Source organism: Sinocyclocheilus rhinocerous, unplaced genomic scaffold, assembly GCF_001515625.1.
Source record: "Sinocyclocheilus rhinocerous isolate Xijiao unplaced genomic scaffold, SAMN03320098_v1.1 scaffold2398, whole genome shotgun sequence".
NCBI classification, from domain to species: Eukaryota; Metazoa; Chordata; class Actinopteri; order Cypriniformes; family Cyprinidae; genus Sinocyclocheilus; species Sinocyclocheilus rhinocerous.
Genome location: NW_015644003.1, coordinates 419,437 through 433,382, shown reverse-complemented (window position 1 = coordinate 433,382; position 13,946 = coordinate 419,437). Strand labels below are relative to the sequence as shown.

At 35.7% G+C, this 13,946-nt stretch overlaps 1 protein-coding gene across 1 annotated transcript in view; it reads left to right on the top strand.

Moving 5' to 3' along the window:
* Nucleotides 1-281: 281 nt before the first annotated feature.
* Nucleotides 282-13,946, top strand: part of LOC107757725 (heat shock 70 kDa protein 12A-like) — a 22,970-nt gene continuing 9,305 nt past the window's right edge. The window contains exons 1-4 of the mRNA XM_016575287.1: nucleotides 282-543; nucleotides 8,377-8,747; nucleotides 8,837-9,061; nucleotides 12,472-12,643. Of these exons, the coding sequence (XP_016430773.1) occupies nucleotides 282-543; nucleotides 8,377-8,747; nucleotides 8,837-9,061; nucleotides 12,472-12,643 (1,030 nt within the window). The remainder of the gene's footprint in view (nucleotides 544-8,376; nucleotides 8,748-8,836; nucleotides 9,062-12,471; nucleotides 12,644-13,946) is intronic.

The window sequence follows — 13,946 nt, the reverse complement described above, 5'->3', positions numbered from 1 at the left end:
CACTGTAGATAATATCGGATATATGCTGGGAATTAAGTTTATATTTTATCACTTTAAACAAAAGAGAGTGATAGTAAGATAGTGAGATTCAACAGAAGAGTAAAGCTACACTAAGCTACAATCACAAACCACTCAGCAGCACGGCAGACAGGAAGTCAAGGAAGGAACAGCTTGTCTTTCATATTCCAAATCACATTTGAGCATTTAGGTCCACATGTTAAGAGTGAAAATATTTCATATATTTTTCTTCTTGTCCTGCAGCAGTTAACCAGTGAAGGACGATGGCATCTGTTAAAGAGCTGCTCGCGAACTCACTGAAGGAACTGGCAGAAGATGAACTGGAGGAGTTTCACTGGCACTTAATGAATGCATATCATAAGCGTATATCAAAGTCTGAAATGAAGAATGCAAATAGATTCAAAACAGTGGATAAGCTGGTGGCATGTTTTGGACCAGAAGAAGCTGTGAATATCACGGTCGGCGTCTTGAGTAGGATGAGGCAGAATGATCTGGCTGAGAGGCTGGAGAATGAACACAAGCAAGGTAACATTTTTATTCACAGTGATTGTAACGTGAGCTGTAATGTGTAACTGTTTAGCAGTGTGACTGTTTGACTTGCACTTTCCTCTTCGCTCAGGAAATAGCATAGCACCGCCACAGCCTCCCAAGCATTTCCTAATGATTTTCCTGTTTTTCTTTTTCTTTTGAACTCTAATGCTGAGTCCCAATTCAATTTGTTTAGAACACAAATAAATTGTTAAAAAATGAAAAACATGCTGGATATGTGGGACTGATGGTTAAATAGAGAGGTTTAGATAAAGGGGCTTGTGTGATATAATAAAAAAATATTGAATGTTTTCCACATTTTATTGCATCTACAACAATTGTTAATGTTTATAAAGATATGTTAGGTCATTAACTTTTAAATGCATGATTATGCAAACATATGAGGGAAGTTATCGGTATGAAAGACCCACGACTGGCAGACCAACATGCTTCTTCTTTTTTGTACAATATGGCAGGAAATTAAATTAAACTAAATGTGGAGGATGTTAACTTTGACAAGATGATTGACCGGACCGCTTAAACGGTGATGGGATGCCCATAACTAAGCGACAGAGCAGTTTGTTAAAGAACCAATTATAATAAAGTAGTTTGTCCCAAAGCTTGCCTACTATTGTTCTGCACACCCAATAAAGATAACATTAACTCAGTGAATTATTAACTGCAGACTTTGCTCTGACCGGTCAGTCCAATTCATGAATGAATCGTTCAGTATGATTTAACAGAACCAACTTAGCAGGGTTCAAAATAACGAGGAACGACATGTTTTTATGAAATGTAGAGGAGTAAAAAGTACAATATTATGCTTTGGAATGTAGTGAAGTAAAAGTAAAACTTTCTTAAAATAAAAATACTCCAGCAAAGTACAGATACTTAAAAATATACTTAAGCACAGTAACAAAGTAAAACTACACTGTAAACCCTTGCTGTAGAAACAATGGTCAAATTCTGACAGTAACATACCATTTTCTATAAAAACAGTAATATTCTGAAGAAAACAATGCATTCTGGGTAATATTTGCCATTTTCGAGAAAGCAGTCTACAGGAATATACTGTGAATTAACAGAGCTAAAAGTTGACACTGTGTTCAAAATCACACCCTATACCCTCATTCACTATTCCCTACATTAGTTTACTTGACCGAGTGAATAAAAGAAAGTGAGTGAATTCAGACACTGATGAACACCTGATGATAACAAGCAGAATCACTGAAGGACAGAGAAACAAGAACAGAAAAAAAACAGGCAGAAACACAAGAACAACAACTGACTTCCAGCTTCAGCTTTAACACCCTTCCACACTGAGTGTGAAACCAGTTTAGTTTTATTGAAAATAATTAAGTTTGTAGTTACTGTTATGGATGTCAGTGTTTTTGTTGTGCCCTTGAACCTTGAATCTTACCATGAGATATTTTCTGTCTGCTGTAATTGTGTGCTCAAAAAGCACATTTATTACAGCAAGAAGAAATGGATCAGGTGATTTTGGTTATGTTATGATGATGCCATAATTATAGTGGACTCGTCTGAAACTCTGATCTCATCCAATGTTTAATCTTTAGTTACATGGGTGTTTTGTTTGTTTTAAATTTGTTGATCACAGTAGTTCTGTGATTCTACAGCATGAGATTGAACAATGTTTCACTAATCAGTAATTTTTTAGAATTTTAAAAACATAAAAACTACATGATGATCACGTCATTATCAATACAGAAACAGCAGTTACTGATCATCTTATTTCCTCTGTTTTTGCTGTAATAAATGTGCTTTGTGAACACACAGTTAGAACATCCAGAGAAATAATTGATATTAAAAAGTCAGGGGTCAGGAGCCCAATTGAAGCACACACTGACCACCAAAACGATAATTCAGACCAAATGTTTTCAATAAAACACAAACATCTGAACCTCAGTTAATTTTCAATAAGAGCTTCTGTAGACGTATGACAGAAACAAAGTCAAACTGGTTAGTAATAAGTGTAATAATATAATGTAATGGCTGGAAGTCAGTTGTCTTTCTTGTGTTTCTGCTCGTCTCTTTTTAGTGTTCTGTTCTTGGTCCTTTTTACTTCAGTGATTCTGTTTGTTAACAGCAGGTGTTCATCACTACTACTCAACAATCACTCAGGCCCTGTCCACACGAATGCGGTTATTTTTAAAACCGCAGCTTTTTCTACGCGGTTTGGCCGTTCGTCCACACGCAAACACAGCACCAGGTCACTGAAACCGAACATTTTTGAAAACGCCTGCCAGGGTGAGGATTTTCAGAAACTCCGGTTGCAGTATTATCGTGTAGACAGCGAAACAGGAGTTTTTGGCTTGTGACGTCGGAGCCTGCGCTGTTATCTCCGCCTACTGGAAACTTTTTCAGGCTTCTGATTGGCCAACATGGCTTTACGGTTGAGATTATATCGCCACCTGTTGGCTTGGCATGCTCTTGACAGTACTTCATAGCATGCGTTTGCGTTTTCATGTGGATGGAGATTTTTTTTAAAACCGAAGAAGGAAAATCTCTGTTTATAAAAATACCCGTGTACGTGTGGACATGGCCTTACATATTCACTTAATTATCTCACTGCAACCCTGCGTCAGTGTTACTTTTTCTCTTTGTAGTGTGGACACTACAGGATTTTCCTGTGGGTTGAAAGGGTTAAACGTGTAAGATAAAAAGACAGACCCACAAAATTTATTTTAACAGTAATAAATTGTGAATTAATTTTATGGCAAACAACCTGTAGAAAAACAGCAATGCATTGTAAAACCTAACAGCAAAAAAAACTTAACACTGAAGAGTGTCAAATTACCACTGAAGCAGTGTTAAAGTTAATGAGATAATTAGGTGATTAATTAAGTGATGATTGACGATTATTGAAGACACCTGATGTTAACAAGCAGAATCAGGAGAAAAATCACAATTTTAAGTCAGCTTTATAGTGGTCAGTGTTTGCATTAGTTAGCAAATTAGCATTGGCTCTTCACTCTTAAATTTTTATCATTTGATTTTGTTTAGCTGCTATAACTGAGTTATAACAACCAGACAACCCAGAGGAAAGATGATCATGCGGTGTTGACTATGTTTTGACATAATCATCATGTAGTGACCTGAATAACTGAGTTACGTAATCTGATTGATTATGTCAACACTGTGAACTACATAAGATCTGGCATTGTCGGTATAATCAAACAGATGTTTGTTTGTTTTTACTTATTTTGACCAAAAACTAAAAAAAAAAAATATATACAATTTAGACACACAGACATCAAGATTCAGCGTGAGAATCACAACAACAGTGACCATCAAAAAAGCATGTTGTAGCCAATCAAAACTCATCCATGGCTCCCATCATGCATTGCAGCATGAATAAATTATGAGCTGAATTGTCTTTGTAATTTCTTTTATCTTTACTATTTTCTTTTATTTTTGCTGTTTTTATGTGACTTTTTAGTAGCTTGTTTTGTGATCTGTTCATTTGAATATGCTTTGAATATGAATATATATTTGGCACCGTTGTTGAGATTCTTATGTTGATTCTTGATGTGTGCCTAACACAAAAACTTTTTTGATGTTTTTTTTTTTTTATCTGAACAGCTTGTAAGAATATGTAACTTTAAATGAGTTCAGTGAAGTGTGGCTGTTCTAATTCAGTTATAGCAGCCAAACAAAAAGTAAAACTAAAAAGTCAAGGATCAAGAGCCCAACTAAGCAAACACTGACCACTACAATGGTGACTTTAAAAAAGTGTGATTTTCTCCTTTGCTAATTCTGCTTGTTAACATCAGGTGTCTTCAATAATGGTCAATCATCACTTAATTAATCACCTAGACAGACATCAAGATTCAGCGTGAGAATCACAACAACAGTGACCATCAAAAAAGCATGTTGTAGCCAATCAAAACTCATCCATGGCTCCCATCATGCATTGCAGCATGAATAAATTATGAGCTGAATTGTCTTTGTAATTTCTTTTATCTTTACTATTTTCTTTTATTTTTGCTGTTTTTATGTGACTTTTTAGTAGCTTGTTTTGTGATCTGTTCATTTGAATATGCTTTGAATATGAATATATATTTGGCACCGTTGTTGAGATTCTTATGTTGATTCTTGATGTCAGTGTGTGCCTAACACAAAAACTTTTTTGATGTTTTTTTTTTTTTATCTGAACAGCTTGTAAGAATATGTAACTTTAAATGAGTTCAGTGAAGTGTGGCTGTTCTAATTCAGTTATAGCAGCCAAACAAAAAGTAAAACTAAAAAGTCAAGGATCAAGAGCCCAACTAAGCAAACACTGACCACTACAATGGTGACTTTAAAAAAGTGTGATTTTCTCCTTTGCTAATTCTGCTTGTTAACATCAGGTGTCTTCAATAATGGTCAATCATCACTTAATTAATCACCTAATTATTTCATTAACTTTAACACCGCTTCAGTGTTAATTTGACACTCTTTAGTGTTACTTTTAACACTCTCGAGTGTGGACTCCAAAAAACTCCCGGGAGAGTTAATTTAACACTGGACTTTTTGCTGTGAATTTTGAACTCAACAAAAGGAGAGTAAATGCTGAAATTAAGTGTTATTCTATGTGTTTTTACATACAATGATATAGGAGAGATCTGTTATGCCGAGTTCACACTGCACGATTTTCAAAGACGTCGCATCACTGTTGGTTTCACACTGAACGACTATCTGGGGTAGCATTCAGTTGTTGCTGTGTTCACACTGCACGATGGAACGAGACAGGAGGTTACACACTGCATGACTTCACAATAGGAAGAATTGCCGACAGCTCTGTCTGGTGCAGGGTTGCCAGGTTTTCGCTACAAAACCCGCCCAATTACTACTCAAAACTAGCCTGAAAATAGCCCAATTGCTTTCGAGGGGGTCCCCCAGTAAAAATCGCATTCGGGGGGAAAATACACCGGCGGCAATCGCGGATTTGGCAACACTGGTCCGCAAACTACGTTTCATATAACTCCTCCCCGAACTTCCCGCTGCCCTGTATCTTGGTCTCTCATTGGCTGTAGGTCATCGCCGATGTAGTTTTCAGTCAGAAACCATTGCACACAGCGAGATTGTGAATCGCCGACAGCTCTAGATATTTAGCATGCCAAATATTTCACAGGCGTCGGCGACGTGTTGGCGATTCTCTCAGATCGCGTCTTTGATAATTCACATTGTGTGATTGTCACTCGCGTGAACGAGCACCGATTTGCCTCCGATTTCGGGCATTTGTCGGCGATTTCGCAAAACCTGTCGGCGAGTGAAAAATCGGGCTAAAATCGTGCAGTGTGAACTCGGCATTAGTGTTGAATGTTCTGTTGGGATTAAAGAATTTCTGTTTGTCTGAGTTTTGTGAGGTTACCATCATGCTGAAGAGTAGAGTCTGTGCTTCAGTCCAGAGACAAGTAACACTGATAATATGAATCATGCGGCTTTATCTAAAGGCAGTAGCAGTGTAGTTGCTGATGCAGTGTAAATCTTTTTATTAACTCCAATTGCACACGCATTGGTGCTGTGGTTAACTAGCTGTTATCTGCAAGAAATTTAATTTTGATTTTTTAAAGGGATAATTGGATGCCTATTTTCCACAAGTTGATAAGATTATTTAAAGTTTCTCAATGGTAGTTTAAAACAACGCTCTTTTTATCTTGTCCAAAACAGCTGTGTTCACAGTGACCCGTTTTGGTGCATGTCCCTTTAAATGCTAATGAGCTCTTCTCACCCCGCCCCTCTCTCTGTGGGGTGAGCAGCTCTCTGAGGGACTGTTAACTTTAGGGCAGGTCTGTGATAAAACGCCAGTGTCCATCAACAATCGTGGGAGGGGCCTGTGCAACATGATGTCACTTTGCCAAGAATCTGTGAACGGATTGATCTGAGACAGTGCTTATTATTTGTGGGGATTTTAAAAAAAAGCACTGGGGGGATTTTTATCATTAGAGGGTGGTTGTGTACACACACTGCCAACACACATTTAAGTTAAAAAAACATGTAAAAATGAATTTTGCATCCGATGACCCCTTTAATGATTGTGTTTCATTCAGTTATTTTTGCTTTAAGAAATATTATTTCTAAGTAGACTCAAATGAAATATGTTCAAAGTATTAATATGTTCATGTTAAAAATATTATTTTATAAGCTTAATAGGCAGTTGGCCAATTTAAAGAAGTCGGTTTCTAAAAATGAAATTAGTTAACACAAGTTTTAATTTAGTCCACGATATCTTTACAGTAAAATACTGTAAACTAGACTACAGTAAAGAACTGCACAATTGACCGTTCGCAAAGAGCTTGATTGACAGGCGATCTGACCAATCATAACGCCAAATCCGCCATTTTGTCTGACAAACAAATCAGACAGGAGAGTAGATTAACTTCGGAAGACAAACTTGAAAAGTTGTGTGTATTGATGTCTTTCCGCTCTTTAAATAAAATACGTTCTGATGTTCATTCATGTTCATGTTGCGCTTTAAGTAAATATGAAAAGACGAACGGTTTGAACTGAGGCAATACAGAAATCTGTCACGACACATTAAAGAGCCACAAAACGGTATTTATTGTTTGAATTTCTTAAAAAATGACAACATTTGAAAGCTGAGAGACCATGTTTCATACCAGATGTATCCTGCTCTGTCTTGTCTGTCGGGGGGTTGTCAGCTTCCTCTTTGCTCCGCGATGTATTTTTCTCTGTGTGAGAACATGATGTGTAGTGTGAGAGCGGCATGGCTTGTCGGACATGGCAACTAAGGAGGGCAGGTCTTTGTGAAGGGTCAGTTAACAGTAAATTACTGGCAACAGTGTTGCCAGTGTTTTATTATTAATTTACAGGGCAAGGTTTTACAGTGTACTTTGTTACTATCCACCACTGGAGAGAAATGAAAAATTAAGTTACTAATGCTGAATTCTTATTGATTTTGCATAGATAAACAGATAAATAGATAAACAGAACAAGCTGACCATCTGAAACCCACCACCCCCCACCCCAAGACATCCCCCAGGTCCAGGCCACATTACAATAAATTGCAATCAAATCAAATTGCCTGCAAAAAAAACAAAAAAAAGTTTACAAAGAAAAAGAAACATTTCAAAAACAAATGATAATAATAACAAAATTAAATAAATAAACAAATACAGTTTAAAAATGGTAAAGTCAAGTCAGGTCACCTTTATTTATATAGCGCTTTTAACAATACAGATTGTGTCAAAGCAACTGAACAGCATTAATTAGGAAAATAGTGTGTCAATAATGCAAAAGTGACAATAGTAAACACTAATTTTCAGTTAAAGGCAGTTCATCATTGAATTCAGTGATCTCATCATCCAGCTCAGTTCAGTTTAAATAGTATCTGTGCAATCAAGTCGACGATATCGCTGGAAATGAAGTGTCCCCAACTAAGCAAGCCAGAGGAACCAAAACTCCATCGGTGACAGAATGGAGAAAAAAAAATACTTAATGAATTGTTGGTCCTACCTTGTTTTGGTATCCTGTTATGTTTGAATGTATATAAAAATGCAGAAAGAAATATACAAGTAATAAAGCAAATAATTTGTTGTCGTAGATATACATTTTCCCCCAACACCTATATAATTAATGTTACCCTAATTTATTCATGTTAGGTTTTTGTTTTATATGTCACTAGTTTCCTGTTTAATACTGTAAAGCTGCTTTGACAAGCTGTATTGCAAAAAGCACTACATAAATAATCGTTACTAACTTACTTACTAATATCATCACTGTATGGAAGGTAATATGCACATTTACTGAGGACTTTCTGTTTTATATTCCCATAATGACTACACCTTTTTCTTTTGTTTTTCCAAGGTGGCAGGTGTACAAAAATAAAAGTAAAACGAGAGATGATGAATGAAAGACAGTCATCAGGCACTAAAGCATACCAGACAACAAGTTCTGAGACATTTATTAGTTTAGCAATACATTTTGGCAGATCATACAGTGGATATGCCTTCAGCTTTCAAACCCAGCAGCGTCAGGACAGAATTATGATTCCTTCCTGGGGTGTAGAGTATGGGCAAAGAAACGCTAAAACCCCCACTAGCATTTTGTTTGATGAAGATCAAAAGTTTCTGGCATTTGGTTATGATGCCATGATGAAATACACACGGCTAACTACAAAACTTAACAGAAAGAAACACTATCTGTTTGAACATTTTATGAAGGAGCTCTATGATAAGGTAAGTATACATATTATATAATCATTCATTTGTGTCATAAAAGATCTGGGACTTCTGCTCATTGATATTTTGATTGTATTTCTGCTAAGGAAATCCACCGAAATTTGATGATGACAGCAAAAAATGGAGCACAAATGAAAGCAATGATAGTTTTTTCAGATAGTCTGCGATACTTTAAGGATCATGCACTGAATCATATTGCACAGAACACATCTGGAAGGAAAGTCAGTGCATCTGACGTGACCTGGGTGTTGACTGTTCCTGCGATCTGGCATCCAGCAGCCAAGCAGTTTATGAGAGAAGCAGCTATTGAGGTGAGCTGATCATGTAGGATACAAAAAAAACTAATAAATTAATGTATTCCAGCATGTTTTCTGGCAGTATGTAAATAAAGATTGATTTTTAAAGTGATATTTCAGAGTATAGGTCACCCACAATAAAATGGTGTCATTATTTATTCACCCTCATCATTACAAACCTATATGTTTTTGTTTGCTTACTGTGGAAAACAAAGATATTTTGAAGAACACTCACACTGCTGTTTCCCATGACCACAACTGTCAAGCTAAAAAAACAAAAAAAACAGAAAAGTTGACCCAGATAGCAAGCAACAATTGAAACTGTTAAATCGATGTTAATGTGTCAACGCATTGAATCAACATCACTTTTGCACCTGCAATTAATGTTGAAAAAATGTGGAAATTTCAGCAAAAAATCAATGGTAATGGCATTAAATCAATGTTACAATGTGATGATGGTTCCACATCATGCTTGCACTCTTAGAAAATGCAACAAAAAACACAATTACAACTGACTTAAAGCCACACAGTCTGAAATCAACCAAATAAAAGACACTAAATCTCTCAAGATCTCAGCAGAGAACAATTAAACAACTTCACAAACAGCATCACCAGCTTCACTTGTTACTAATCAGACTGATTGCATTTCTGTCAGACGTCTACAGAAGTTCTTATTGTGAATTAACAGAAATTTAGACATTGATGATTTTTCGTTTCAGCTTACAGCGCTTTAAAACAATGATCATATTTCAACTAAGTCCAACAGTATTAAATTTCCCCAGACAGATGCTAATTACTCTCGTATTGTGACACACACACAGACATCAACAATCAGTGTATGAATCTCAACAATGGTGACTATCAACATAAAGCTCCATGTTGCAGTGCATTCTGGGTGCACCAATCAAAACTCATACATGGCTCCCAGCATGCAATGCGGCATGAATAAATTATGCAGCTGAACTGTCTTAGTATTTTCTTTTATTCTTACCATTTGCTTTTATTTAGCTATTTTTGTTATGACTTTTTAGTTGCTTGCTTTATGATGTTCAGAATTGATCTTTTTATCTGAATTTGTTAATTGTCACCATTGTTGAGAATAATAAGCTGATTCTTGATGTCTCTGTGTGTCTAAATGGCACTGTAGTTTCAAATATTTTGTGCATATGATTTTTTATATTTTGTTTCATAATAGTTTGTCATTTTATGTTCTGGAGATGTAAACTTATTGTAAATTACGTTAATCTAATAATAAAACACACCATATCATTAGAGATTAGCCACTGATTGAAATCAGTGAATCAAAAGTCCAACTGTTAATTCTCAAATAATGTTTGTAGATATATGACAGAAATAAAGTCACACTGGTTAATAATAAGTGAAGCTGGTAATGCTGTTTGTGGAGTTGTTTAATCATCCTCTGCTGTTTTATTTCAGTTGGTTTCATTTAAGGCTGTGTCAGTTGAAGTTTAGTTTCTTGTTCTTTTCTTCAGTGATTGTGCTTGTTAACAGCAGGTGTTCATCATTGTCTGAATTCACTCATTTGTTTTCAATCACTCTGTCCGGTGGACTATATGAGTAAACTAATGTAGGGACTAGTGAATGAGGGTGTGGGGTGTGATTTTAAACAGTCTCTGAGTGTCGACTCTGAACGCCGTTAATTCACAGCATACTGCAGAAGGCTAGCAACAAACTAGCATTGTGTTTGATACATTCTCGAAAACAACAAATATTACTCAGTAAAATCCTGTTGAAAACAATGCATTCTGTTTTAATAAAAAAACAGTATGTTACTGTTAGAATGTGGCCGTTTGTTTTACAGCTATTTTTTACAGTGCAGTTATAAGTTTAAGTTTAAGTTTATTTCGAGCAATATATATATATATATATCAATCAATACACATACATAGAAAAATAGAACAGTTTATCTCACATACATATATATGTATCCATACATAAACAATTATGATACACATATCCATACACATATTTACACATATAATACTTGCTCGAAAGGGAGTGGAAAGAAGTAGAACTTATTTGCTCCCACCCCCAATTCATTCCCATATATTACACCATATGGTTGCTGCCATTGTCTGTTACTAATAATTTATGTGATATTATAATAGTTATATACAAATACCCAAATACAATATGTCCGTCTCAATAATCACAATAATACATTATAATAATCCTCATTATCATAAACATTCTAATATGTCCCAGTATTTATAATCATGTAATATATCAAATATAACCATATCCTATTATATTGTTAAATCACAGTTTTATAATAACAATAATAATATTTATAATAAACATTAATATCTGCTCCTGTCATTATCATTATTATTATTTGCTCAGCTATGTAATCGTATCCCGTTCTGTTGTAATTATATCACCATTTATAGTATCAATATTAATAGTAAGAACAATTATGATCATCCCTACTACCGTTTTTTATACAATAACCATCACCCCATAATCACAATCCTTATAAGGCTGAGGGAGGGATCTTGGTGTTCTATTTTTTCAACACCATTTCTTTGTATCTTGATTTAAATCGGTAAATATTTGGGCATTGCTTGAGCTGTGTCCCCAAACCATTCCAAAGTTTGACACCACACACAGTTCTCACCACCTGGACGTTAAGGTTCCCACATCCCCTCAGATTATAGGCCTTGGCATGTGTGAATTACTTGCGTCTGTGTGTCTCTCTCTACAAACAATGAAGTTGTGAGTTTAGTTACTTAAACAGTGATTTTACCACCTCGTTGCTGAGGAATATAATGTAGCGATCCAGTATCTAGGCTATTCTATTAATAAAAGTCACGGGGCAGCGTTGACAACAAGTTAATGTACTCCTGAATGTATTTGTGTTTGCACAGTGTGATCTCTCTCTCTCTCTTTCTCTGTGTGATTGTGTGCAAATGATGTGTGTGTGTGCTGCGTAAAGCAGTACATTAATATAGAACGGTAATTAAACTGATTTGAAATGACCTGTGCATTAAACGGTTTTAATGCCTACCTGCCAGCCAATCAGAATAGAGTATTCACAGACCATGGTATAATGACAATTAATTAATAATTAACACAATAATTATATTACACCTAATAGTAATATACATATTAGAACACATATTGTGTTCCACAACTACCATAATTGTAATAAAAGTAAAATGTATTCCTTAATAGTTAATAATAATAAAAAAACACTGTACAGTAAAATAATTAACCACTTTAATTATATGGGGGAAAACAGTGTGGAAATTCTGATGCACATAAACTTTTGCATTACAAAATAAGCAAACAAACAGCAACAGCAAAATATTTGATATGACAGGGTCTCAAAAAAGACTTTATTTAAATGAAACTAATTACATTTTTATCATTAACTACTTCCACTATCTTTTTCTTTTTTCCAGGCAGGTCTTGTGACAGACTCTGAGCCAGAGAAGTTTCTCATTGCTTTAGAGTCTGAGGCTGCATTTGTTTACTGTAAGCAACTACCAAGTGAAGGCTTTATAGCAGAGGAGACTTTTCAAGAAACACTGGAACAAAATCCTGGAACCCAGTTTATGGTTGTGGATTGTGGAGGTATATATCTATAGACTTGTTATTTTCTATTCTGTTTTTCTCTGACAGTGTACCTTTTAAACCCCACAGCAAAATCCTCAGTTTTAAATGAACACTTGTAGGCCAGCTTTCACAGACAGTATTTAGCTTAGGTCAGACCTTAGTTAAATTAGGATATTTAAGCTGCTTTTATAAAAATGCCTTATGCAAAAACATTACTGGTGTGCATCTTGAGACAAAACAATGGCACTGACTTTTTTTTAAGATATGTCAGTGAAAGTTATTTTTATTTGAGACAGATCAAACATGCCTTTTAGTCTGGGACTAGTCTTAAGCCTTGTCTGTGAAACCAGGGGATAATATATCCACACTATACTGTAGTGTTAGAGTGTTAGACTGAAGCAGTGCTGAAGTTGAGATCATTCTGTGATTAATTAAGTGCTGATTGAGCATTAGTGATGAACAGCTGCTGTTAACAAGCAGAATCACTGAAGAAAAGAGAAACACAAGAACTACAACTGACTTCAGCCACAGCCTTAGAGGAAATCAACTGAAATAAAAGACAATAAATCTCTCAAGATCTCAGCAGAGGATGATTAATCAACTCCACAAACATTATTACCAACCATTCTTCCCCTTTCATGTAAAGTGCTTTGAGTACCCAGAAAAGCGCTATATAAATGTAACAAATTATTGGTTAAAACAGACAGCTTATAGTGCTTTAAAACAATGATTCCATTTCAACTAGATCCAACATTGTTAACTTACCCATACAGACTTTTAGACAGAAGTTAATTACGTGTGCATTGTGACACACACAGACATCAAGAATCAGCATATGAATGACCCCACTTTATTAGTATTTAAATAGTATATATTTACGTTGAACTTTATTCTTGAACAGATGGCGCTGTATTAAGCAGTACATAATCAGTATATCTGTAGCTCATGAAAACGTTTCTGAAATGTCTGTATATTTGACAAATATTGCATTTAATTCACTTCATCTGTGATAGAGTATGCAAACACCGCGCGAGCGTCACTAACGGGAGCAGAAAGTGTCCGGCTTGACGGCTCGTTGCGTTGTCAAATCTGCCCCCGACTGCAAGCGGCTACTCTCGTTGATCGCCGTCTGTAGCCCTGCTTCAAGTCGAACGCACCTATTGTCTAGTCATGTGATTCCCTTGTCTGTGTCATGTTCTCATTGGTTGTCTTAGTCATGTGTCTTGTTTCCCATTGGTTTGTTCTTGTCATGTAGACCCTCTTGTTTGCTATAAGTAGCCATCATGTTGCCATTGTCTCTGGTCGTGTATTGATGTTGTAA